General features: G+C 40.6%; 1 protein-coding gene across 4 annotated transcripts in view; it reads right to left on the reverse strand.

The window, feature by feature from the left end:
* Nucleotides 1-1528: 1528 nt before the first annotated feature.
* PRKCB (protein kinase C beta) overlaps nt 1529-25729 on the reverse strand; it is a 641836-nt gene continuing 617635 nt past the window's right edge. For 2 of the 4 annotated variants that reach the window (XM_020995625.2, XM_078152650.1), the window contains one exon: nt 12256-13752. In XM_020995625.2, the coding sequence (XP_020851284.1) occupies nt 13594-13752 (159 nt within the window). In that variant the 3' untranslated portion in view covers nt 12256-13593. Of the gene's footprint in view, nt 1981-12255; nt 13753-25729 lie in introns of those variants that run through there. The other 2 variants (XM_078152651.1, XM_020995626.2) reach the window with 2 other exon arrangements.

The raw sequence follows: 25729 nt of genomic DNA on the forward strand, positions 1-25729 counted from the left end.
AGTCTTTGAGAAGATGACCCTAACTGTGGCGTGTATGTGTGTGTGTGTGTGTGCGTGTGTGTGTGTATCTATCTGTGTCTGTGTGTCTGTGTAGACAGAAGTACAAACATCTCAGTCCAGGTCTTAAGTCATGGAAGCTGTACTGGTCACGAGGTGTGTGAGTGGTGGGGGTGGAGAGGATCGTGAGTCATCTTTGGAGAGTATCACAATTCATTCGATCTGACAGCAATGCTCTTTGCTACTGCCTACTAGCCTTGGCAGGAGCAGAGACCTCTTGCATTGGTACATCCAGGCTGGGATTACCATGTCTTCACAAACAGAATCAAAGAGGAAAACCATATAGAAAAAAATAGAAATGAATAGCAGTAGGGCTGAATTTTGAGCAGGGCTAGAAGACTGTTGAGGAATGTAAGGAGGCCAGGTAGGCCCTAGCTGGAAGCTCCCACCCTGCTTACTTTCATTTTTACATGCTACATAAGAGTTTATGGAGTCCTTTTAGGACTCATTGGAGAAAGGTGGAAATAGGCCAAAAGGAAAAGAATCCATAAGATTTGTCAGAAAAGAATATAAGATCCAGAGAAGAAATGTTAGAACAGAGAGTGTCAGAGTCACAAGGCCCCTTCTAGCTTACCTAGCCCGAACCTAACATTTCACAAAGAAGGAGAATGAGGCACAGGCTCCACTGCTTGCCAATGACCTTTAGAGACCACTACTTTACTGTTCTCTGCTGAGTTTTATGGGCAAATATGTCTTTGGAGAGAGTAAGATAGATGTATACCCGTTATAGAGTAAGGAAACCTTCACAGAGAGGTGTGCGGGCTCAGTTCTGTGATTCTTGCTGTCCCCTCCCCCTTGCCTTCCTAGGGTGACTGCAAAAAAGGGAAAGTATTCTTTTAAACAGAAATGTCCTATTTAGCCAATTTGCAGATAACCAATACCCCAAAGCCACTAGGAAGTTGGCCTTCCCTTTTCTTATTTAGTGCTGCGTAGACTTTTTTGCCTGAGTCATTAATAAACATGAAAAACAGTGAATGAATGGCCAAGTGGATACATTTCCTATGAGTGAAGGAGGAAGACATTAGCTTCATCAAGCTTGTTATACTATATACAATGCACTTAAAAATAGAAATGGGTAAAGCGTACATCTTCAATACATTAATCAGATTTAATTATCTCAACTTCTTGAGCAAAAGGTTCCTCTAAGAGATACTAAGTTCACAGTAACAGCAAAGCTTACTCACAACTCTTAAATATACCGACCATGCTTAGCATTCGAAGGGGAAAAACAAACAAACAAAACAAGAAATCCACTGTGGAATAACTGTAAAAACTTTACCAGAATGTCAGTTTTTTGATTTTAAAAATTACAAAGACAGAAGCAATTTTTGGGACCAGACACAGGAGTTGTAATATATATATATATACATATATATATATATACATATATATATATATATATATATATAATATATGTATATATATATATATATATACACACACACACACATATATATATGTATATATATATTTTATATATATATATATATTTTTTTTTTGCTCATTCAATGCATAACTAAGGTTGGATTAGAGGTTGGAAAAGTTAGACCTCTTGCTATTAGGTTAATGTATTTTACTCCAAATGAAACATTTTCAAATGTAGAAAACAAACTGGCAAGATACACGTACAAAGAGAGGCCCCAGAAAACAATCTTTCCATGTGGTGAATGGCGGCTTGTGCACCGCAAATCCAGGAAGACTAGAATTCCTATTTACAACTTGATCTAAAGTCACCGACTTTGGGCATGACCACAGGGTTACACGTCTCATCTACACATTAATAACAAATTCTGGGTTAGTGTAGGAGAATCCAGCAAACTCATTTTGGTCCAAGTTCATGATGAAGAGTTTATCAGTGGGAGTGAGTTCCACAGGCTGTCTGGTGAACTCTTTATCGAAGTTGGACGTATCACGCTTGTCCCTCTGTCAAACGGAAAGCAGACACATTAACACAGAATGAGAAGGGAAAGAAACAAGACAGAGGAATGCCCCATCACCATGATCCTGACACCTTCTTGGATGCAACAGCAGGAGGTATCAGTGTTTTTGTAAGTGGTAACGGATACAGCAGCATAATACTGGAACTTCCATTCTACATTCAGGATTCACGTCAATACAAGACACCCAAGCAAACATGTTTGGAAGTTTGAAAAATAACAAACAAAGAAAGAACAAACCACAAACAATAACTGTTCTATAACAGATTCTATAATATGATAGAATCTTCTTGGATTATGAAAGGTTATAATGTGATATTTTTTGTTTTCATATAATTGTCCACACATAGAGACAGAAACACACACACACACACACACACACACACACACACACACACACATACCCCTTTTTGTTCTGTCCTTCCAGTGGAATTATTTTTAAACTTTTTTTTTTTTGCAACATGCAAAACAGTCACTGGAAACAATCATAGGTCAGCAATCCCCAGGGGAAGAAAGCATTTGATTATTGCCCTGAGGGCTGAGGAAGGAGGTCTTGGTGCCCCTGTATTCAGCCATTCAGAGGATCCTTCCCAGCTTTAGCGCCATGGTTTTCCTTTCTACTGAGGCTTGCCCAAGTGTCCATATGGGAAACCAAGTGATGCCTGCGCTGAGCTGCAGCTGGCAACTATAGGGAGGGCACAGAGCAGGAGATTTCCTCCAAGGGCGTTCAAGACTAGATAATACCACTCACATTAGTAGTAACAAAAGCCCCAAATGGAAATAAGCTACAGATGTGTAACCTTTACCAAATAGGGTTGTCTTCAAAATTGGCCCTTAAACAAAATCAATCACTGAGCTGATGTTATTATTTTAATTAGGTTGATAGCCTCCTCAGAGTCATTAAAATTCAGTCGGTTAACAAAGAGCTATAGTTTGCTCCCTGAGTTGTACCAGAGAGTATCTCAGTTGGAGCTAAAGCCCCTAGCACCTGCATGGAGCTTTGAACTCTCCCAAAGCCCTTACATGACTAATATCTATTTTCCTTTTTAGGACAACTCTGTGAGGATGGTAGATCATTTATTAACACTCTTGTTTGATGGATGAGGAAACTGAAGATAAGGAGAGAAGTCAAATGACTTGGGTAGTCACCCAGTGGAGTTAATGAAAAAGCTGAGACTAGATTTCATGAATTATGTTGACTCTAACAGCCAGGCTTGCTCTAGACTCCAAAGATCTGGAGTCACTCAAATCCTCTGGGTAGGGGCCAGTATGGTGGTAGAGCAATAGAGGTAGACCACCTAGGGTCAGGAAGCTGAGTTTCACTGCTGCTTCTGAGAAAAGAGTCTCAGCTAGTGTATGGTCAGTGATGCAAGGTGTTCTCAGAATTATTTGAAATGGAAGGCTAGGGCAATTCAATTTCTTGTCAGAAGTTTGGCCTCTAAAAGAACCCTGCTCTGGAATGGGGCCTTGCAGGTCACCTAACTTGATGGCAGCTGAGAATAACAATTTTTCTGGTGAATATGACCGCCTGCCTGTTCTTTTCAAACTTTTAACATCCATTGTTTATGTGGTCTTCCTCAGGCTCTCCTTTCCCTACTCCTCTCATACCACTAGCCAGGAAAACTCCCAAGACTCATGGATTCCATTGTGAGATCAAATGAGCTAATAGCTGTGAAGCATATGGGCTGGGAAAGATGATTGTCTACAGTCACAGGATGGGAGGAGTTAGAGAGGGTTATGCAGAGAAACGCCTGGCATTACATCATGGAAATGTGACTAAGGGTTGGGACTGCCAAGCAGTTTAACAATTACTGTTCCACTAGCCCATTCCACCCCATGTGATATCACACTGTGAGCCTGGGCTTGGACTATGGCTGGGAGACCCTCTTTCCCTGGCGCTGTTTAATTGGTATGAGACACCAACTCCCAATTATTCTATACAGACTTGTCCTGAAAGATCTTGAGGGACTGAACTGTAATCAAGGCAAAGAAGCTGCAGGGAGCTACATTTTTATATACATTAATATAAGACTTAACTCTTTCTCTCTTTCTTTCTCAGTCAGCATTAATTGACTTGCCCAGGGTCAAACAGCAAGTTTAAGTGTCAGAGAGCAGATTTGAACTCAGGCCCTCCTAATTCCAGGGCTGGTGCTCTATCCACTGTTCCACCTAGCTGCCCCATAACCTTCTAATCATTAAGGTTGTCTGATGATAATTGGCTATCTCTCAGGGTAGTGAATGGTGAAGCAGAAACTAGGTGACCACTTGGGATGCTTTAGAAGGGATTCATCATACAGTTAGGGGCTGGTCTATTTGGTAATCCATAAGTTACTTTCTAATTCTGAGACAAAGGATTCTATTTGAATGGCACTGAGATGTTCAAGAGGACCCACTTCAAATTATTTCACATGACTTGGTGTCATATTGTGAGCCCTTAACCTTGGTCCAGATATAACAATACCTCTCAAAAGCAATGGGTCTAGGTTAGGATTTTCCTAGAGTCTAAATTCTGGCTTTTCTTTAGTAGCTCAGGTTTGTCATCTTATTGGCCAGTGTTCATGGTACCCAGATCTTTCATGCATGTTCCTGATGGGACACAGTTCTAGTGGGAGCAGCCCAGAACAAGCCCTTTTAGCCAGAGGAACCACAAAAGAGTTTGGCCTCTGAAAAGGTCTCTGTGGTTTTTTAATGGTCCATGAACTCATCCATTCTATTTTTGGGCCTCCATTCACTAACTTTCCATTCTTAAAGAAATCGTTAAATGTCTGAAAGTTGGAAGGAATCTTAGAAATAATCCTGTCCATTCTGAAGAGGAGGAAATTCTGACACAAATATGCTAAGTGATTTATTTAAGGTCACATAGTCTAGACTACTGACTTTTAAACCAATGTTCTTTCTATCTCACGATGCTCTCGTCTACTTCCCTGCTCCCTCCCTTGAACTGTTTTGTTGGAAAGCAGTGTAATGTGGTAGAAAGTACAATGGTTTAGGGATGAGAAGATCTACTTTTAAGCCCTCTGTATAATCTTGAGGAAGGCACAGCCGCTTTCTGGTTCTCTATTGTAACATGAAGGGATTGGGTTCAATTATCCTAAAGGTCAGCTTTCATCTTCTAGGGTTCAAGGATGTGCCCCTGTGAGCATCTCCATCATAGGTTGTTCTGCCCCTTTAGCTGTATTGTTCCCATGGCCCACTAATGCTCAGGGCTCTGGCTCATTTCATAGGATCAGGATTTCCAGTTGTCCAAAGCAAAGCCTGCCAGTTTTTCATCATTTTCTCTTCTTTCTAAAACAAAAGAAAGATATATTTCTTGCTGGAGAAATTTGGGGAACTGTTCTTAGGAGACAGTAAGGGATACCGGGGCCATAAGATAAATGAATTGCTTAATCTTTTGGAGTTTTGGCTTCTGTATTCATAGGAGACACTTTTTTTTTAAAGATCCAGTAATAATGCCCACATCTCTAGTGCTCTGTACATAGATGTATGAAGTGTGGGTGATAAATGAAGACCACTGCATATCCTAATACAAGGAGACAAATTTGACTTTATAGCTATCACTGAGACTTGATAAGATGTGACCAGCGGCTGGAACCAGAGACTCCAATAAGGTACAGAATGGATAGAAAAGAGATAGTAGCAGAACAGCCTAGTAAAATAAGAAGGTATGTTCTTGTAAGGACTATCCACAATCCTGAGTGGGTGAACCATAGTGGGAAGCCTTTGGGAAAAAGCAATAGAGAAAGAAATAGAAACCTGGATAATAATGTTCTACTTGGTTCCAGAGGGCACAACCAGGAATAATGCGTGGAAAACGCAAAAAGAAAATTTAGGTTTAGTGTAAGGGAAAACTCCCTAATAATTAAGGCTGTTCAAAGGTAGAATAAGTGGCCCTGAGAAGTGGGGATTCCCCCTTCCTTGAAGGTCTTAAGGAGAGGTTGGATAAGCTGTTGTTGAGTACATTCTGTTGGAGATTCCTTTTGCGTATGGAGTGGACTGGAAAGCTATTGAGGTTCCTTCCCATTCTCAAAATCTGTGATTCTATAAATGAGGAAATATAAGAGTTGGGAAGCATCATAAACCCGACGCAGAGAAATTACATGACAGTATGGTGTGTGGGGGGAGTCTGCTACAATTATCTGGATATTTACTAGACTAAGCAGAGCTTTCAGTAATTTCTTAAATGTGCCTAATGATGATTTCATCCTGCAAGAGGTAGAGGAATAAATGAGAGAATTTCTATTCTGGATCTGACTCTTATAACAAGGAAGAGATAGTTGCTTTAGAAAAGATGAAAACCTTGCTGGGAAGAGACAATTCTGTCTCAGAATTTGTGCTAGAGAAGAATGCCAAACACAGATAGATATACATCCAAGATTTCAAAAGTGAGTTTCAAAGGATTCTGAGGAAGGGGTCCTATGGGGAAAGTCTATGAGGGAAGTTCATCTAGAAGCCAGAGGAAACTCTTGAGGATGAAGTTTTGAAGACATCATTCTGATGAGAAAGAATAAGAAGAACTGTTTAAGGTGGATTCATCAAGCAGTTAAAAAAAAAGGCATGTAGAAGGTAGGAGCAAAGGCAGGTAACAGAGGAGGAATACCAAATGTGATGTGGTCCTGTAAGAATTCTGACAGCTGTGCTAAAGTTCAGAATGAGCTGAAGCTGGTAAGGAAAGTTAAGAACAACAAAAGGGATCTTTTAGCTGTATTTGGGGAAAAGACTAGGATCAATAAAAGTTAGGGGTGAATGATGAACGATGTCAGAATATAGAGCTGCTTGATTTTTATTTCTGTTTCCCTCCCCACCCCTCAAAGAGAATGATCTTTGGCCTGAAAAGGACAAAACAAAAATGGTTAATTAGGGAATTAATGTCCAAGTTGGAAGATTTGGGAGAATGGAAGGAGTGCTGCAGATTTGGAGAAGGCCAAAATTTTTCTTAAATGAAGGGAAATAGAATGATACCTGAACATCATAGGCCAGGTAAATTGACTTGTATGCCTGGAAAAATCCTAGAGCAGAATATCAAAAAAGGATGATTAGTGAACATTTAGGAAAAGCAGCCTCCAGCATGGCTTCATCAGGAATAGGTCATATCAAACTAACTTAATTTTTTTTTTGACAAACCTACTGGATTCTGTAGAACAGAGTACTGCTGTACATATGGTTTATCTTGATTTTAGCAGAGCATTTAACAAAACCTCATATTATTCTTATAAAAAAAGTGGAGATAGGTGGTCTAGATGATCACACAGATGGGAGAATTTGTAACCTGTTGAAAAGGCAGACCCAGAGTCAATGGTTTAATGTCAGCTTGGAAGGAGGTCTCCAGTGTAGACCCAAAGAGTCAGTGGTTTAATGTCAGCTTGGAAGGAGGTCTCCAGTGTAGACCCAAAGAGTCAGTGGTTTAATGTCAGCTTGGAAGGAGGTCTCCAGTGTAGACCCAAAGAGTCAGTGGTTTAATGTCAGCTTGGAAGGAGGTCTCCAGTGTAGACCCAAAGAGTCAGTGGTTTAATGTTAGCTTGGAAGGAGGTCTCCAGTGTAATGAATCAGAAATCTGTGATTGACCACGTGCTTTTTTACATTTAGAAAAAAATCACTGACTGGTTAATTATGTAGATTATACATGCTTATCAAATTTTAGAAGTGTGTCATCTAAAAGCTGGGAGAGATAGATAACATCATGGATGACAGAGGCAGGATCTACAAAGCTATGGACTAGAGATTGCATTGGAACAAAACTAACATGATTCTTTTTAGTAAGGACAAATATAAATGTTGACACTTGTGGGTCATTATTAACTTTACAAGTATTAGATGTGGGAGATCTGGCTATTTCTGAAAGAAGACATGGAAGTTTTAGGGGCTTGTGAGCTCATCATGAGTCACCAGCTTAATAAACAACCAAGAAAGCTGATGCACTGTTAGTCTTTGAGACTGATATAGTGTTAAGGAATGATAGTCCCACTGTTTCTTCCCTGGTCAAATTACACGGAGCATATTGTGTTCAGTTCTGGTTGGCTCATTTCAGGAATTGATAAACTGGGGAGCATCCAAAGGGAGGCATGAGGGTGGTAAAATGCCTTGAGATCACAGATGTTAAAGGATGTTGAAGGAATTAGGAATATTCAGACTGAAAAATTAAAGGCAGGAAATTTGCATTCCAGTGTTTATGGGGCTTGTCACATGAATGAGGGATTTGACTTTTTCTGCTCGATCCCGGACAGCAGAACTGGGAGTAGTATGTAGAAGCTGCAAACAGGTAAATTTAAGTTTAAGAGGAACTTTACAATTATGGTTACCCCAAAGAAGAAAGGACTAACCTCAAGCCACAGTGGATTCCACCTCAATGGATGTCTTCAAAAAGTGGCTTTGTGACCACTGGTTAAGAATGTCATGGTGAGGGTCCTGATTCAAGTACAGCTTAAACTAGATAGCTTCTAAGGTCCCTTTGAATTCTGAGATTCCCATTTCTTTTTGCACGTATTTACAGATTTTAATGTGAAGGGTAGATATTTGCCTGGTATGAATCCTTAATCTTCTACTAAAGTCATACATCCTTTCATGCCCCATTGGCATGGAGGTGACCCTGGGCTCTTTAAACCATATTCAATAGAGTTCAACAGATATTCCCAACTCTTCTTCCAAAACAAGTCAATAATCTTATGCCCTGAGGAGTATTTGGAAAGGGCACAACTCAGCCAATTCTCCAGGACCTTTGGGAGTCTTTTAGCTTTAGTTGGGGTTTAGATTATGTACCTGTAAATTTCAGATACTTGTCATCCAGGGAATAGCTTAGCTCACTTGGAAAGGCTCATTACTAGAAATGTGGCTTACATGTATGAAACCAGGATCCTTGAAAAAAAAATTCCTGCTAAGATTCCCTAGTTTTTTTCCTCTTAAAATTCATTGGCCCTCTGACAACAGTACTACTAGTAAGACCAGGAAGAGACTGAATGATAGGATATGCTGAAGAAGAAAGCGAACAACCATAGAGATTAATTCAGCCTATATAGATATTCCTAAGAATAGAATAATTAAGGCACTGGTTAAATTTGGGAGGGAACATGGTGAATCTGAAAAATGATTCTGAAGAAATATTTATTTCTCCCAATGCTGTCCACAAGATAGTGGACATTTGCAAGGGTGAAATTGGTTCTTTTGTTACATGTTTCATATGAATCAATGGAGATCATCCTTGCCAGATGGCCACTCTAAAATCAGAACTCTCAAAGGAACTAATGATTCAAATAGTCTAATCAGAATGAACAGCCAGGTGAAGATTCTAGGAGCTCCAAGAACCTGTCAGCTGGTAGATGTGGCCCAGGGCTAAATCTGAAATTCTGTTTTGTGTATTTTGGCCTGGAAGTCAGGAGACCAAGGTAGTCTTGGCAGTCTTAATGACTAGCAAATCACCTCTCAGTTCTGAACCTCATTTCTGGACTAGATGACCTCTGGGATCTTTTCTAGTTCTGACATTCTATGTTGAAAAACATAGAACAGATATTTCACATTTTGTGAGTCTAAATGAACTTTAAGGACTAAGGACTCTAAGTTCCTCCAGGGCAGGACTATTTCATTGTTCTCTTTTTATCCTCCATACCAATACAATGTCTGACACATAAAGTAGGTGCAAATAAATGCTTGTTGATTGATTGATTCTAAGGGATGCCAGAAGTTTATGAAGACCCAAGCTAAGGGCTGCTGGGGCTGGCAGGGAGGTCATTTGGGAGCGTTAGCTTAGGTTTTCTATCCCTAGTGAACAATCATTCCTCTTTGATATTTTTGGGTCCCTTCATTCATCAAAGGAAAAAATGCACTTATTTTACTACTTTGGGAGGTAACAGTAAGAGACTTCACCCACAGGCACTCTTCCAAAGCTCATGGGAATACTACCTGTCTGACTAGTGGAGGTTTTTCTATCCAGTCTCCTTCATTCTTCCTGATGTACACATGGGGGCTAGGGAATGGTTTTCTTGTATCTACTTTGGCTTCATGATTCAAAGTTTCTCAAGAGAATAGTGAAAAGAACACCTGGTTCTCTCTACTGGCCCACATAGAAGAACTAGTTTCAAACTGTGACTCTGCCCCTAGCTATGGGACCAAAGACAAGTCACCATCTCTGTTTGCCTCTACTTCATCTATATGAGAAGATTCGGATCACTGCTTTGCAGGGATCCCTTTCATCTCTAAAATTTGGTGATTCTACTCTTTCCAACAAGTTACAGTAGTCTCCTCTCCCCACATGCTCCCGGCCCTGGGAAGCATTTGGATGGGGCATAGCTCAGCAACATCTTCAGGGCCCTGGTTCAGCTAGAGATTGGGGGCTGGTGCCTGATCAACCACAGACCAGAGGCAAGGAGGTGGTGCTGTGGGAAGAACACCGAACTTGGGAGTCAGAGAATCTGAATCCTAGTCCTTACTCTACCACTGATTAGTTTAGTAACCTTGGACAAGTCACTCTCCCTGCTGGTTCTCAATTTCCTCATCTTCAAAATGAAAGGGTAGGACTAATTGAGCCTCAAGATCCTTTCTAGTCCTAATTCTATGTTTCATGATCTAAAGTCTGTTGCTAGTCTAATATTCTGGTATCTTTGCTTCCATCTCTAACATTCTAGCTATAAGATTCAGGCCATTTTGAAAAGCATACTGGAATTGGAATCAAAAGACCTGGGTTCAGATTTTGGCTCTTCCATTTACTAGCTGTGTGACCATAATAGGGAAGAACCTTTACCTCTCTGAGCCTTTTTCCTCATCTATAAAATGGGTCTAATAATATACCACCTAACTTATGGGCTTGTTGTGAAGCTCCAAAGAGATTGTATATTTCAAAGTGTTTTGAAGACTGAAAAGTGCTATGTAAGTGGCAGTTGTAATTAGCCATTATTATATTCTAAGATCCCTTCCAACTGTGACATTCTATCCTCTGTGATTCTGAGGAGGAAAAGCAAGGGTAGCCTGTGAAAGGACAAGTCTGAGGGAACAAGAAAGAAAACCAAGAAGAGAGGAAGGGGTCATGCAGAAGAGAATGGAAAACAGGGCAGGAAAAAGGTGAAGCAATAGAGGGTGGAATGAGAAATCCACATAAAAAGGAGCAGATGGGAAAAGCAAGAGCCCATGGAAAAGGGTCAAAGGAGAAGTGATATGAGGCAGAAGGAGGGGAAGGAACACAGAGGGCTTGGCTGGCTTATCTTCTGCTTGATTTCACTGTGGAATAGAAACATTTCTGTCTGAGTTTTCCCTCCAGCTGAGAACCCCATGTACCCAGTAACTGGTCTTTGAGGTTGCTGGGTCATTCAAGAAGCATTGTGTCTACCTGGGGCAAGAGGGGTAGGGTAGAAGGAGAGCTCTCTTATAACCACTAAATATGCCTTGGAATTGGAAGAAAATGCTGAAACCAAGGCAAGCTGAGAAAACTTGGGGAAGGAAGCATTGAATAGAGGATAAAATTAGGGAATTGGGTACTCTAGTCCCTGGTCTTCCAACTGCTGTGGGAAACATGCTATCAAAAGGGACAGAGCTAGGAAAAGAGAGGGAATCTTGGTGACTGATGCCTATTTTTCTTTTTGTGAGCTTTTTAATCCCACTCTTTCAATTTTACCGTATCTCTGAGACCACAAGGCCAAAGCCAGTGCCCCTACACAAGGGCCCACTGGACCTGAAAAATCTCTCCTTTAACTTCTGTCGGCTGTTCTGTCTGACCTTTGTCACTGGTTGAGACTGGACCTGTGATTTCACAGGCATATGGGACTCTGAGGAGTAAGCTCCTTCTACCAATGCATGTTAACACCTTGTCGGCAGTGTACTGTCTTAGAGAGCTGCCTAGAGCCCTAAGAGGTTATGTGGCTGGGAATAATTACACTGATGGTGATGATGATAAAGCGTATTTGATACTGACATTTATGTAGCACTATATGGTTTACAAAGCTCTTTCATATGTTTCCCTCATGTGATCTTCACAACAGCTCCATGAAGGTACACAGTATTTCCTTTGTTTTTTTACATCTAGGGAAACTGAGACTCAGTGAGACTAAGTAACAAGAAAAGGAAGAACCTAGTTTTGAGGGAATTGGGGTCTTTATCTAACTCCTATATGATTCTCCTGTGGCGACTTAACCGTGCTCTGATGGTGAGTGTCCAAATTTCTTTCCCTCCCACTAAATGCTAGATGACCTTGCACCTTTTTATCTCATCTGGCTTTCTGCTGGTACATGACATCAGAGAGCCCCAAACTATAGCACAAGTCAGCATTTATCAAAGAGAGTAGTTATCTTTTGATTCTCTTTCTTTCCATTTTTATTATATCTCAATACTGAAAAAAAAATTGGCACATTACAGATATTAAGCATACCAATACAAACTGACGCTTGCACAAACATCTCACAAAACATCATAAAAGGAAATGATAAGACTGTTTCAAGAGACTTGTCCTTCCCAAAGCTCTTAATTATCTTCCCAACGGCAGAAACAAATCCAGACAAATCCTACATCCAAAGGCAAGTATCTGCATGAATATCCATTCAGACACTTTTTTTTTTACAGGTATGGTTAGATTTCACACGGTTCTTCTTTTTTAAAATCATAGCAGTTCATTGTTGTTAATAACATTTTGGACACATTTGAAGCACGCATAACAAAGTGAATAATTGTTTTGGCATTTGAATGACAATCACCCCCTTCTCCCCCCAAGAAAATCAAGTCTGGAATGTAATGTAAAACCATGTAATGTAGGGAGCTAACTAGAGTGACCATGAGCTTTCAAGAGTTTGTTCCAAAGTGCCCTTTTCAAGTAGTTTGGAGATGGTGGTGGATATGTGCTATTTGGAAGCAAAAGCATCATGACAGTAATATAACAAGCAGCCATGTTAGATCACCAGCAGCAGGATTTGTTATCTATATGGCAGAGGATGGGCTAGAGAATGACAATCTAGCTCAAATGCCTGTCTACAGTTGATTCTTCCCTCAGTTCTACCGTAGAAATAGAAAAGCATACCCTTAAAGGAGAATATGTAATCTTAGTTCATAGATAAAAAAGGAACATGGTTCCTTTTGTGGTTTTAAGATCTCATTATTTTCTTTGGAAAAAAGGGAAATTTTCCAATATTAGGATACAAATTCTGTTCTGGATCATGGGACAAGTTTAGTGCTAAATGATTCAGTCTTCCCTGCAAGGACAAGAAAAAGGCTAGTCTACTAAAGTGGTCTCAGATTGTTGAGTTAAATATCTTACCCACTGGTCAACTGGATCCTTAGCTGGCTTGGAGGATCTATTAAAATGATGAGGGAGAACAAGGGATATGAAATGAAAGGTAAGTTTCCTTTCTTTTGACCAGTTTGGTTAGCTAACATACAGATAGAATCAACTCTGAACACAATTTGATAATGTGCATTTAAGTGCTGTGCCATTTTACTCACCACATCTGCATGATCCCAGACATTAGAGATATTCTTAACTACTTGAAAACACTTATGGCTCTGAAATATGGTCACTCTAGTCTGACTACAAAAAAAAAATCACAAATGCAACTTTGCAATGAAAAAAGTCACCAAGACAGCTGTTTGGGATTGCATGATAGAAATGGAGGACGGAGATCTACACAGCTACTTAGCTCTTGACTTCAGGTTTTAAAAATTCAGAGTTAACAAAGGAAAATCCTTCGAATTCTGATTGGTCAATGTTCCTGATGACTTCCTGGTCAGGAGGTGTTAGGACAGGTGGATGGCGGGTGAAAAACCGGTCGAAGTTTTCGGCATTTCGCCCACACTATGAGAGGGGAAGAAAAGAACTTGTGGTGGGTGGAAACCAAAGCAAATTAAACAAAACAAAACAGGGGTGTGGTTCTCTTTCATCTCTTCCCAGTCACTCTTTGTCCAGATTAGTTCAATGATTAGACATGATAGAAAAGAAAAGCAAAAGCAAAACATTTATGACTTTGGGTTTCTGCTGCGCTGGGTTAGCTCATGAGTAGCTCTTATGATTTTGCAGCCCAGCCAGGGATTGTGGAATAGGAATGAGATGGCAGGGCCAATGACATGTGGCGTAGCCCCCAATTCCAGCTCACTGGGAACAGTGAACTGAGCTTTAGAAAGAAAACTTGTTACTTGAATAGCAGCCTCTGTCCAACATGCTTCATATTTTTGGTATGCAAATTGACTTCTGGAAAATCATTTATACATCACCTGTGATCTTCCAGTACCTTGCCGTTGAGCAGGCACAATCCTGTCTTCCTGTTCTTCGTGAGAAAGCAACAGATGTTTTCCATCTTAGTAGAACATATACATTTAAAAACTCCCATTACCTGATGGTATTGAGGGACCATGGAGTGGCAGGGCATGGGTCTTAAGGTTGGCAGGTTAGGTCAATTACCCAGGAGATCTTTGGTAAATATTTATTATCTCAGTAAGTTAATATGTCAGCACTTTATAGAATACTTACTTCTTGGACAGAGTAATTTAATGAGCAGATATGGGGGGAATCTTTAGAGTTATACTCTTAGCCAAGAGCCACTTATTTTACTTAGTCTGGGGCCAGGTTTTCTCAGCAATGACTACCCTTTGTAAAATCTCGTTGGGTCTTCCTATAGCCTATAAATAGACATTCTCTCCCATTCACACAGAAACAAGGCTCTGTTCCCTGGATTCAGACCTGAATGGGCCAGCTCCTAGGGAACATTCATTCACACAATTGAACAAGAAGGGGAGAAGCATCTCAATACTGCACATGAAAAGGTTTCAAGGAGCCAAACAATAGTTTACCCAGTGACCAGATCCTAGTACCAAATGGTAGTGTCTTGGAATAGCTGCTGGCTCTTATAAGTGGGTTGCCTTGAACTTGTCCCCATCGTATGCCTACTTATACTGTTCTTCCCCTGTGCCATGCCTATACACCGGTGTTTTTCCTATCTTGACGTGTCTGATAGTTGCCTCCATTGCTAGTCCTTATCTCTAAAGCTTTTGACTTTTATCAAGTACTTGTAGTTGTGCTGATAGTTCATCGATGTGTAAGCATACCTTGCTGAAACCCTTTGTGGCTGGGAGAACTTGGCAGGAAACACTTCAGACGGCTAAGGGAGATGTGTGCCAAATAATGTCTAAGAATGAATTTTCCAGACCAAAGGCAAGAGTCATTGATCATCTCTAACCTCCTCATTCTTTCATTCTCTAGGTTCTCCGCAAAGATTAATACCTGCTGGCCAATGGCAGGACTACAGAAGCATCACTATACTCACAAAACAGATCTCTCCTGGGGAATAGTGAAAATCTGAGATCTCAGAAAGGTATGAAGCACAGTGTTCTTTGCTCCTCCAAGCCATTGTAAGTAGTATTCAGTAGAACACAACAGAATAATTCAGCTGTGGACATCAGTTGTATTCCTAGACTCTGTGGCTCCCACCTTGTTTCCTTCCTCAGATCAAACCCTGAGAACTGACAGCAATGAGGAAAAGGGAAAGCAGGAACTATCTAAAAACTACTATAGAAGCCCTGCAGCCCTTTGAACGTTTTTTATCTTGTTGGTTATAAAATATACTGTCCTCTGTAATCTATTCTCCTCAGCAAATTAATCTTTGTTGTGTAAAGATAAAATCATATCACCCCTCCACTCAAAATATTTCTGTGGTTCACAATTGCCTATCAAATTTGTGTTCTTGGCATTCAAGGCTCTCCCCAGCAGTGCACTACTTTGGTTCCTAGACTTATTTCCTATGCTCCATGCAGGGGAACTGGTCATCTTGCCAAAGATTGGTATCCGTCTGTGTCCTAACTCTGAATGTTCCCTCTATCCTTCTCCTTCTTCAAAGAAGCCACATGGGGTGCTGGCTTGAGAGCTGGGCTTAAAATCAAGAAAACTCCTGACATATACTGGCAGGCAGGTCATCCTCTCAGTGCTGTGGGCAACTCTAGATTTCAGAGAAGGTGTTGACCTGCATTACTAGAGATATTTTCAACATAGCAGAGCTACCAATGAAATCATAGTTAGCAGCTGATGGTTGAGGAGGTGTTTTCCTGTTCCAGATATAGGGAAGAACCCTTTTGATTTGGTACTATGGACCTCAAGGAGGAAGAAAGATCTCTCTTCATTTAATGGGGAGCAGCCTCTGTGTCTACCAAACTTAGATGCCATCTAATCTAACCTCCTCATTTTACAGATGGGGAAACTGAGACTCAGCAAGGTGAAATAACTTGCCCAAGTTCACACAAATGGTAAAGAGCAGAGCCAGGATTCTAACTCCAAACCCAGTCCTCCTTCCCACTCTACTACTATGTCTCCCTGGGATACATGACTGAGCATGTGTGGCCAGAAGGAATGGACAGGGCTTCTGGAGGCAGCAGAAATCCCGTAACTCTTCTACTTTTATTTTTTTCCCCTTTTGATGTCCCAGGAGAACTCTAAGTCTCCATCCCTCTTGACTTTACATGCATGCCTGGATTATTACCCCCATTTTTAGAGTTGAAAAAACTGAGGCACTGAGAGGTTATGAGACTTGTCCATGGCCACACAGTTAGTAACTATCTGAAGTCTCTTTATTCCAAGGCCAGCAGTCTATCCACCATGCTAATGTGACTCTCAGCATTTAAGTCCTAAAGTCTGCTTCAATAAATTTATTGTAGAGACTTCTATACATTCAACAAATGTACTTACATCATTAAATCCAAAGTGGCTAGCCTTAGGCAACACGTGAGTTTAAAGGAAGCCTTTCCTGATTTTCCAGAATTCTAGTGTCTTTCCTTGGCTGCATATTTCCAATTTATCTTGTATATAGCTTGTTTAAATAGTTGTTTGCACATTGTCTGTCCCATTAGATTAAGAGAAGGGACAGTATTTTACCTTTCTTTATATGAATAGTGCCTGGCACATAGTAGGTGCTTACAAAATGTTTCCTGACTGGTGATCCTGGTGATACCTTTTCCCAGTCTTCTCTAAGCAAACAGAAACTAGAATGTGATGTGGATACCAGTTAGTATCTGCTAACAGGTGAGTAAGAAAGAGTGAATTTTGGCGGGGAGACTTTGTCACAATTGTTTATTTCTTTACTGCCCCAGGAGCAGTTGTAATGCAGTTACATAAAACTCAGCAACATTTCTTGCTGTTTAAAATGGGCCTCATGCACTCGAAGAGCCTTGGTGTGAATCAACATTTTCACACATGACTCGAATCAAAACCATGGCTGTGATCACAGATGTCAGATGCTCATTTGGAAGACCAAATGAAATTGAATTCAAGAGTGTCACACCAAGTTCTGAGTTTACAGGCAGATGCAAAAGGGGTCATTAAATGGTCAATGCTTCTTTGTAACTTGTACTTAAATTTTGGTAAACATGAAGGACAGTACTAAATGATTGGCCAACAGGAGATGACTTTTTTTTGGCAATTCATGTAGTCTAAAAAGGGGAGGTGCTCATCTCTACTGGTAGTGGGACTACCCATTCTGATGGAATCTTTGATCTTTTGAAGTACTGAAATGAATGTAAAAAAAAATATAAGCAACCTTAGTAGGGAAGGGGACAAACACATATAAAGCACCTACTATGCCCCAGGCACTATGATAAGTGCGTTACAAATATTATCTCATTTGATCCTTGAAACAACCCTAGGAGACAGGTGCTTATTCCCATTTTACAACTGAGGAAACTGATGCAGACTGAGGGCAAGTGACTTGCCTAGGGTCACATAGCTAGTCATACCTGAGGCTGGATTTGAACTCCAGTACTCCTGACAAGAGGACCCAGGTACTATTTTGGGGAGTCTTTCATGAAATCTGTCTGGATCATTGTGGTCACACCTATGCAGACTCAAGGCATGTTAGTGAACAATATTTCCCCAAAAGGAGTGTGCTCAGCTTCCCTGAAGTTTCAGACTAAGACACAAAATGCAGAACAGGTTTTATTTAACACAATAAAAATACACTAGGGACTCATACCTAACCTTATATAATAGTTGACTATATAACAGTCAAGAAACTCTCCTCTTTCTGGGACCTCTTTCACACGCTTCCAACAGGAACCTACAGTATTCTTTTGACTTATTTATGAGTGCCCTGCCCAATAAAAGAAAGGGAAAGAATTAGGCATTGCTAGAATCAAGTAACCCTCCCCTCCAATTTTGTGTATCTAAGTCCCTACACCTGCAGAATCTATGTAATCTTTCATACCAGTAAGGGTCAATGTCTGAGTTTATTTCTCCAACTGAGTGTGACTCCTGTGGCTCCTCAGTGACCCCTCCTCAATTCACTGGTTCCCCATCAGTCTGTGGTCCCCCACTGTGATGGCTCTCACCGGGCATCTCTAGGATGCCACGGCAATGCTCTGTCAACTCCCTTTCTACCCACCTTTCTGCCCCAGGTGTGACCACTGATGGTCATTCTTTGTACCTCTCACTGGAGTTCACCAGTGTCTGCCCTCTGCTGCCACTATCTCTGATGTTGCTTCCCAATGTCTTCCTCAAGAAAGGGCAACTCTTTTTAGCATGTGATAGCCATAGCCTCTGACTCATTTACTGCTTTCTGTTCTTTTTATTCAGTTCTCACCATCCTGTCTTTTACACAAAAGGACCCCAGGAGGTGGTTATGAAGAACTGCTGACTTGTTCTCACATGGAAGTCCCTGGCTCTCTCTGCTATCACTGTTGAAGTCGGGCAGCCTGGATCCATTTACCTCTTCCCCATTGTAGTCACCACCAACTCCTGGGTCTTCTGGGAATTGGACCAAAACATAATACATGCCCTTTTCCATTTGCCATTTTATTTCCTATCACACCCTAATTCTCACTCCAGTGACTGGAATCAGACTATGCAGACTCTGAGAAGCCTGGAGAAAGTACTAGAAACATCAGTGTAGTTCAAGTACCTCATCGCCTTTCATGTGTGCTATTGGAACAACCTCCTAATTGATCTCCCTGAATCCAGTCTCTCCCCTCTTCAGTCCACCCTTTACACAGCTGTTAAGTGAATATTCTTAAAGCACAGGTCTGACCACGGCACTACCCTGCCTCCCTATTGACTAGAGGATGAAATGCAAACTCTTGTTTGGCTTTCAAAATTAGGCTTTAACTTAACAACTGATGTCACATTATTTGCTATCATACTTATCTCTTATTTCCTACATCCTTTTTTTGTATTAGTTCCCCCTGTACCTGGAATGTTCCCTCCACTTGCCTCTTCTCATCTTGGAATCTCACTATGTCAAGGCTCTGCTCAGGTTAGACCCTCCTATGCAAAATCTTTCATAATCCCTCAGCACCCCCTTACCCCACCATTTGTTAAAACTTCCATCCAAATTACTTTGTATATTAATGCATATTTACTTTACAAGTGCCATCTCATTTATCCTCAGAACAACCCTGGGAGGTAGGTCTTATTTGTTATCCCCATCTTAAAGATGAAGAAACTGAGACAGATAAAGGTTAAGGACCTTGCCCAATCTAGTTGGTGTCTGAGGCAAGATTTGAACTCAGGTCTAGTACCCTATACACTGCATCACCTACTACATCCAGGCATAGAGATAGAGAGTACATAGATTTTATATTTACTTGTCTATGTCTGTATTCTCCCCGCCCCCCAAATAAAATAGGATATATATTTCTTTGAGGGCAGGGGCTGTTTCATTTTTGTCTTTGTATTCTAACTGCCTGATGCAGTGCATTACACATAGTAGGGGCTTAATACATTTCTTTTGAACTGAGTACTTAAAAAGTGGCCATGTAGCTTTACTGAAAGTCCTCTAGAGTGAAAGATAACATGTTCCTTCTTCAGTTAATCCAGTTCACTTTCAGACAGCTGTGATCAGTAGGAAACCTTTCCTTATATCAAACTCAGCTCTGTCTTCTGGGGTTCAAGGGAACAATCTTTCTTTCAGATGACAGCCCTTCAAATAAGAGGACAAATATCGGATCAACTCTCCCCCTACCTGAGTCTTATTTTCTTCAAGCTAAGGCTCCATATTCCCTTCATTTAAGCCTCTTGGGGCCTGAACTTGAACCTTTCATCATTCTGGTTGACCTCCTCTATCTAGAACAGAGGCTCTTAACCACTTTTGTTTCATGGACCCTTCTTTGGCAGTCTGGTGAGGCCTTTGGGCCCTTCTCAGAATAATGTTTTAAATGTGTAAAATAAAATACATAGGAAACTAATTAGATCTAAACGCAGTTGTCAAAATATTGGGGGAAAAAAGCAAAACAAGTCCACAGAGCCCAGGACAAGCATCTTTATGCTGGCTTATTAAGGTCCTTTCTAGGAGAGCTTGTATGGCAGATGCTTTAGGTCTTCTATTGAGAAAAGATTCCTCACCTCTGGGCTAGCTTTCCTTCACTAACACAGTGTCAGTACATGATGCTAAGAAATGGAAAACCTAACCATTTTATTCTTTCTTCTCCAAGGAGAGTATTGCCTGAGCACGGAATTCTGTAGTCAGTTTCCTTCTAACTAAGCTTAGACTTGACCAGAAGGGAGAATAAACTTATTGGGGGAGGGGGATGTTGAGGACTTGTACTACTCCAAGGTACTATTTCTTACACCTTCTCTTCCCCACCCCCTCACTTCCAGGACTCTGACCTTATCCCCTGTCTAGGGTACTCAGTTAAGGTTGTAATTATTGGAGGGCATATTCTCCAGGAGACACGTTTGGTGGAGATGTCCCACAGGACAGGGGTTCAATCCGCCTACTTAATTGGTACTTGAATCCCTACTTTGCCATGAAATAGCTGTATGGCCTTGGGTAAGTCATTTTACAGTTGAAGTAACTCACATTAGTATTATCTATCTCATGAGGGCTGTTGCGAGGATCAAGTGAGATAATGTAAGTAAATTGCTTTGTAACTGCAAAATGTCCTGTAAAATGTCCAATTCAGGGGTTCTTAACCTTTTTGTATGTGTCATAGACTCCTTAGAATAATTTTTAAAAATTCACAAAGTGGAAAAAATATTATTAAAATAAAAATTCATAATGGAAGGAAATGTTAAATTTCAGTTAGAGATTAGTGGGAATAAAGACGTAATTTTTTCCCATCAAAGTTCACAAACCTCCTGAAATGGATTCATGGACCCAAGGCTAAGAATCCCTATTCTTCTTCACTAAAATCTTCTTTTAAGGTGACCCTGTGTTGTTTAAGGTTTGGCCAGTGGAATATAAGTTCTTATGGTTTCTACCACACTGAAAAGACTGTAAGTATAGAGATGGACTGCATGCCTATATACCAAGGACCTGCTTAGCCAAGTCTGGACACATTCATCACTAGAAGATTGACCACTGAATGAACATGTTTGGCCAGAGATGCTTACAAAGACTGTCTGCTGAGGCAAGGAGAGAGTGAATGCCGTATTAGTAGAAAGAGTAGATCCCCACATTAATGAAATAGTGGATCCTTTAACTACTGACGTAAGTATGAGTGCTACCCATTCTCTTGACTTACATAGATGCCACCTTAGTTGAGGCTCCAATCATCTCTCATTCAAATACTCCACTAGCCTCCTAATTGGTCTCCTTGCCTCAAATCCCTCTATTCTCCCCCCCCCCAAAGTCTATCCTAGACACTGTTTATTGTTGTTCAGTTGTTTCAGTCATGTCCAACTCTTCGTGGTCCCATTTGGGGTTTTCTTGGTAGAGATACTGCAGTGCTTTGCCATTTCCTTTTCCAGCTCATTCATTTTGCAGATGAGGAACTGAGGCAAACAGGATTAAATAACTTATCAGGGGTCACATAGCTGTAAGTGTCTGAGGCCAGATTTGAACTCATGAACATGAGTCTTCCTGATTCCAAGCCCATGCCCTTATACACTATTACCAAAGCAATTTTCCTTAAGTTCTGACATGACCATGTGACTCCCCTATCCAAACAACTCTAATTGCCTGTTTAACTTTTAAAGACCTATAAAACCTATCCCCAATCTGTCTTCCCATCCTCACTGGACCTTACTATACTTCCTACACTCTGGGATGTAGTCAAACTGGCCTTCTTTCTGTTACTCACACAAGATGCTCCATTTTTTCAACTCTGCCTTTGCTGTCTTATGTACCTAGGAGATACTTTCTCTTATCCTCAGCCTCAGATAGTCTTCTTCCTTTAAGATACAGCTCAAGCACCATCTTCTCTCTGTACTCTTTATCCCCCCAAAAGCTAGTAGCTTCATTCCCTTACTACTTTGTATATATTTTATTTATTCACTCTGTATTTATGATGTGTATTATTTTTCAACATACTTGTCTTCCCCATTGGACTAGAAGCTCCTTGTAAGTAGGGATTGTTTCATCCTTTCTAGTGCCTAGCATAGTTTCTAGTACATAATGGGTGCTTAATAAACGCTGATTGTTCTAGACACAGCATGGTATAGTGCAGACCAAATCAGATTGGGAAATTGAGAAATATTTAACAAAATAAATAAAACACAGATAATGCTTGTTTTTCTAAGTCAATATGTGGCCCTAAGGGATCCTCGTTTATAGTTTATTGGTCCTGTTTATAATGAGTTTGATACCACTAAGTAATGGATAGAAAACTGGCCTTAGAGTCAAGAAAAATTGGGTTCAAGCCCCATTTCTAAAACACTTGCTGTATGCCCCTGGGCAGATTATTTAGTTTATTAGCACCCTCACATAAAGCTCTAATGCTAAATTATAGAGCAAGTGTTGATCTGAATTGATAGAAAGAGTTTCATCAACAGGAGTTCTTTATTCCAATGAAATTACAGGTCTGGTCCAAATAAGCTATAAAAATTGTTATTATTCTTACAGATTTCCCACCCTTCTCCCAGGGAGATCCATGATTTCTTTGTAAGTTTTGAGACTGAAAACAAAGCATGTGGAGTGGAGGTGAATTGATAAACACATTGCAAGTTAGAGTGGATGATACCAAAGATTTAAAAAAAAACAAAACAAAAACCTCTGCCTTCCTGGGGCTGTGAATTCCTCAAGGGTAAGTCCAAGTCTCAGGACCCAGACATATGTCTGCTCCCCATGAGCAGACAGCAAAGGTTAGAGCAGATTGTCCTCACCAAGGAGTATCATTTCCAATTCTCCTTGTTTTCTCTAGTCCCTCACTGAATCAGAGCTCCTCAAAGGGAGACCTGAGAACATCTAGATTAGTGACTTGAAAAAAGGTGCTCGCCATCTGTCAAAATGGTAGAGAATTGGACTTCATGATACAGATTACAGAATGGTAAAGCTGGAAAGGATCTTAGAGGTCATCTGGTCCACCCCCTTCATCTTATACATAATAAATCTCGGCCCAGAGAAGAGAAATTGCTGGTCCAAACTCACATAATGAGTTAGTTGGCTAAGCTGGTGCCTAATAAATGATTGTCTCATCAAATAGCTGTTGAATCTCTTGAAACCCTTCAGGGAAAGGGAACCTACTACTTTTCAAAGCAACTCATTGCATATTTGGTCAGCTGTTAATGGATCAAGTCTAAATCTGTGTTTCCACAAATTCCTAAGACTGTGCTCTACATCTAAGCCATACTAGCCTTACTGGGTATTCCCCACATACACAACATTCCTTTTCCCACCTCCAGGTCTTCAAACAGGCAGTTTTCTCTGCCTATGATATATTCCCTCCTTATATCTGACTCCTAGAATGCCCTAGTTTCCTTCCAGATTCTCTCATGAGGGCCTTTCCTACTCCCCACTCCCAAAGTTGTTAGCACACTGCCCCTTCTTTGCGTAGACTTTGTATTATTATATCTCCTAAGTAGAATGCAAGCTTCTTGAGGACAGGCATTCAGGATTTTTTTTTTGTATCCACAGTGCCTTACCTATTGTAGACAATGAATTCTTATTTAATTACTCTTAGTTCTGTTCTCTGGGGCCAAGTAGAACAATTCTAACATCTTATCCTCATGCCAGACTATCATGTTTCCCCTAAATCTTGTCCAAAATAAATACCTCCAGTCCTTTCAACTGATCCTCATGGTCTTTAGTACCCTCATAATATTGGTCCCACTTGAATGTGATTGACCTATTATCAATGTTCTTCCTAAAATATAGCAGACATAATGAAATATAGCACTCCATATGGGGTCTGTTTCCTGGAGTAGAACATTATCTCCCTCTCAATTTAGATACTATGTCTCATTCAATGCAGCCTATGACTGCATTAGCTTTTTTTTTTTTGGGGGGGGAGCTCCCATATCATATTGTTGACTCTCATTGAGCTTGTAGCCCACTTAAACCCCAATATTTTTTCTTACATGAACTACTGTCTACCCATATTTCTCCACTGCATGGCTTATTTCTTGAGCCAAAGTATAAGACTTTACATTTATACCTATTCTCATTTTATGAGATGTAACTTATCAGACTCCTCTTTAGATCCTGTCTGCCATCCAATGTGTTAGCTACCCCTCCCAGCTTTTTCATCTCCAGCTTTGATAATCATGCAGCTTGTGCCTTCATCTAAGTCACTGATAAGAGTTCCCAATGGCACAAGGCTAAGGGCAGATCTCTCAACTTGATGCTGACCAAGTAATGAATTCTATTTGTTTCTGTTACTTCCATTCTCCCTATCACCTGGCCTACCTATTTCCATCTCATCAGCAAGGATAGCACAATAGACTTTGCCAAATACTTTACTGAAATCCAGGTAATGATATGTTTATGGCAGTCCCTTGATTTAACAGTCTAGTAAACCTGCCAAAAACAGAAATGAGGTTATTCAAGCATGACGGATTCTTAATGAAGCCATTCTGGCTTCTAGTCCATACTGGTTCCCTTTCAAAATCGTCCTTTTAATCATGTGCTCTTGAATTTTTCCAGGAACAATAATAATAATAGTATCTACAATAATAGTCATCCCTTATATAGCACTTTAAGGTTTATAAAATGCAATATGTATATTATGTTTCAGATGACAAAAAAAAGCCAAATCAGTGATGATTCAGGGCAGTGCTGTCAAACTAAATAGAAATGGGACCACTGAACCGTATACAGAGATCCCTGCCAGCTGCATATTGACTTAGAAAACCACATATTAACATTATCTGCATTCTAGTAAATTTTTGTATATATTTTTTGTCAATCACTTTTTAACCTGGTTCAGGCTGTACTTGGGAGCGTAGGGACACCTCTGATCCAGAGAATGGCATCCCCACCTCCTTGAAGGGAGACAGGCCCAGGCTGCATAAAATAGGAGTTGCTCCTACTACAACCTTCCATGTTTATGATGTGTTTTCCTCACAACCACCCTGTGAGGTAAACAGAACAAATATCCCCATTTTACAGATGAGGGAACTGAGGATAAGAAAGGTTATACCAAATGAGACAGACAATATGTGTAAAAAGTGACTGGAACATAGTGGGTGCTATATAAATGTTCATTGTTTTCCCTTATGTAGCCCAGAGTGATATGATTAGTCTTAGAGCTAGGATTCGAACCAGGTTCCCGAGTCCAAGTTCAGCCCTCCTTTCATGTCACCATCCTGTTTGTAGGGAAGATAAGAAGAGGAAAGGGGCAGCTAGGTGGCTCAGTGCATAGAGCTCCAGCCTTGGAGTCAGGAGGACCTGAGTTCAAATCTGGCCTCAGACACTTGACACTTAACTAGCTGTGTGACCCTGGGCAAGTCACTTAACCCCAATTGCCTCACCAAAAAAAAAAAAGAGGAAAACTTCTCTCTTAGGTGCCTAACCAGCCCTAGATGAAGAGGCAGTTGTAAAATGTACCATGCAAGAAAATACTGTGCTGCCAACTTGTGGGAGTCCTTTATTTATAGAGAGAACACATACCCCCTGAGAATTAGTTTGCTCCATCCTAGTATT

The sequence above is a fragment of the Phascolarctos cinereus genome, unplaced genomic scaffold, assembly GCF_003287225.1.
Source record: "Phascolarctos cinereus isolate Bilbo 61053 unplaced genomic scaffold, phaCin_HiC Scaffold_4;HRSCAF=312, whole genome shotgun sequence".
Lineage (NCBI taxonomy): Eukaryota > Metazoa > Chordata > Mammalia > Diprotodontia > Phascolarctidae > Phascolarctos > Phascolarctos cinereus.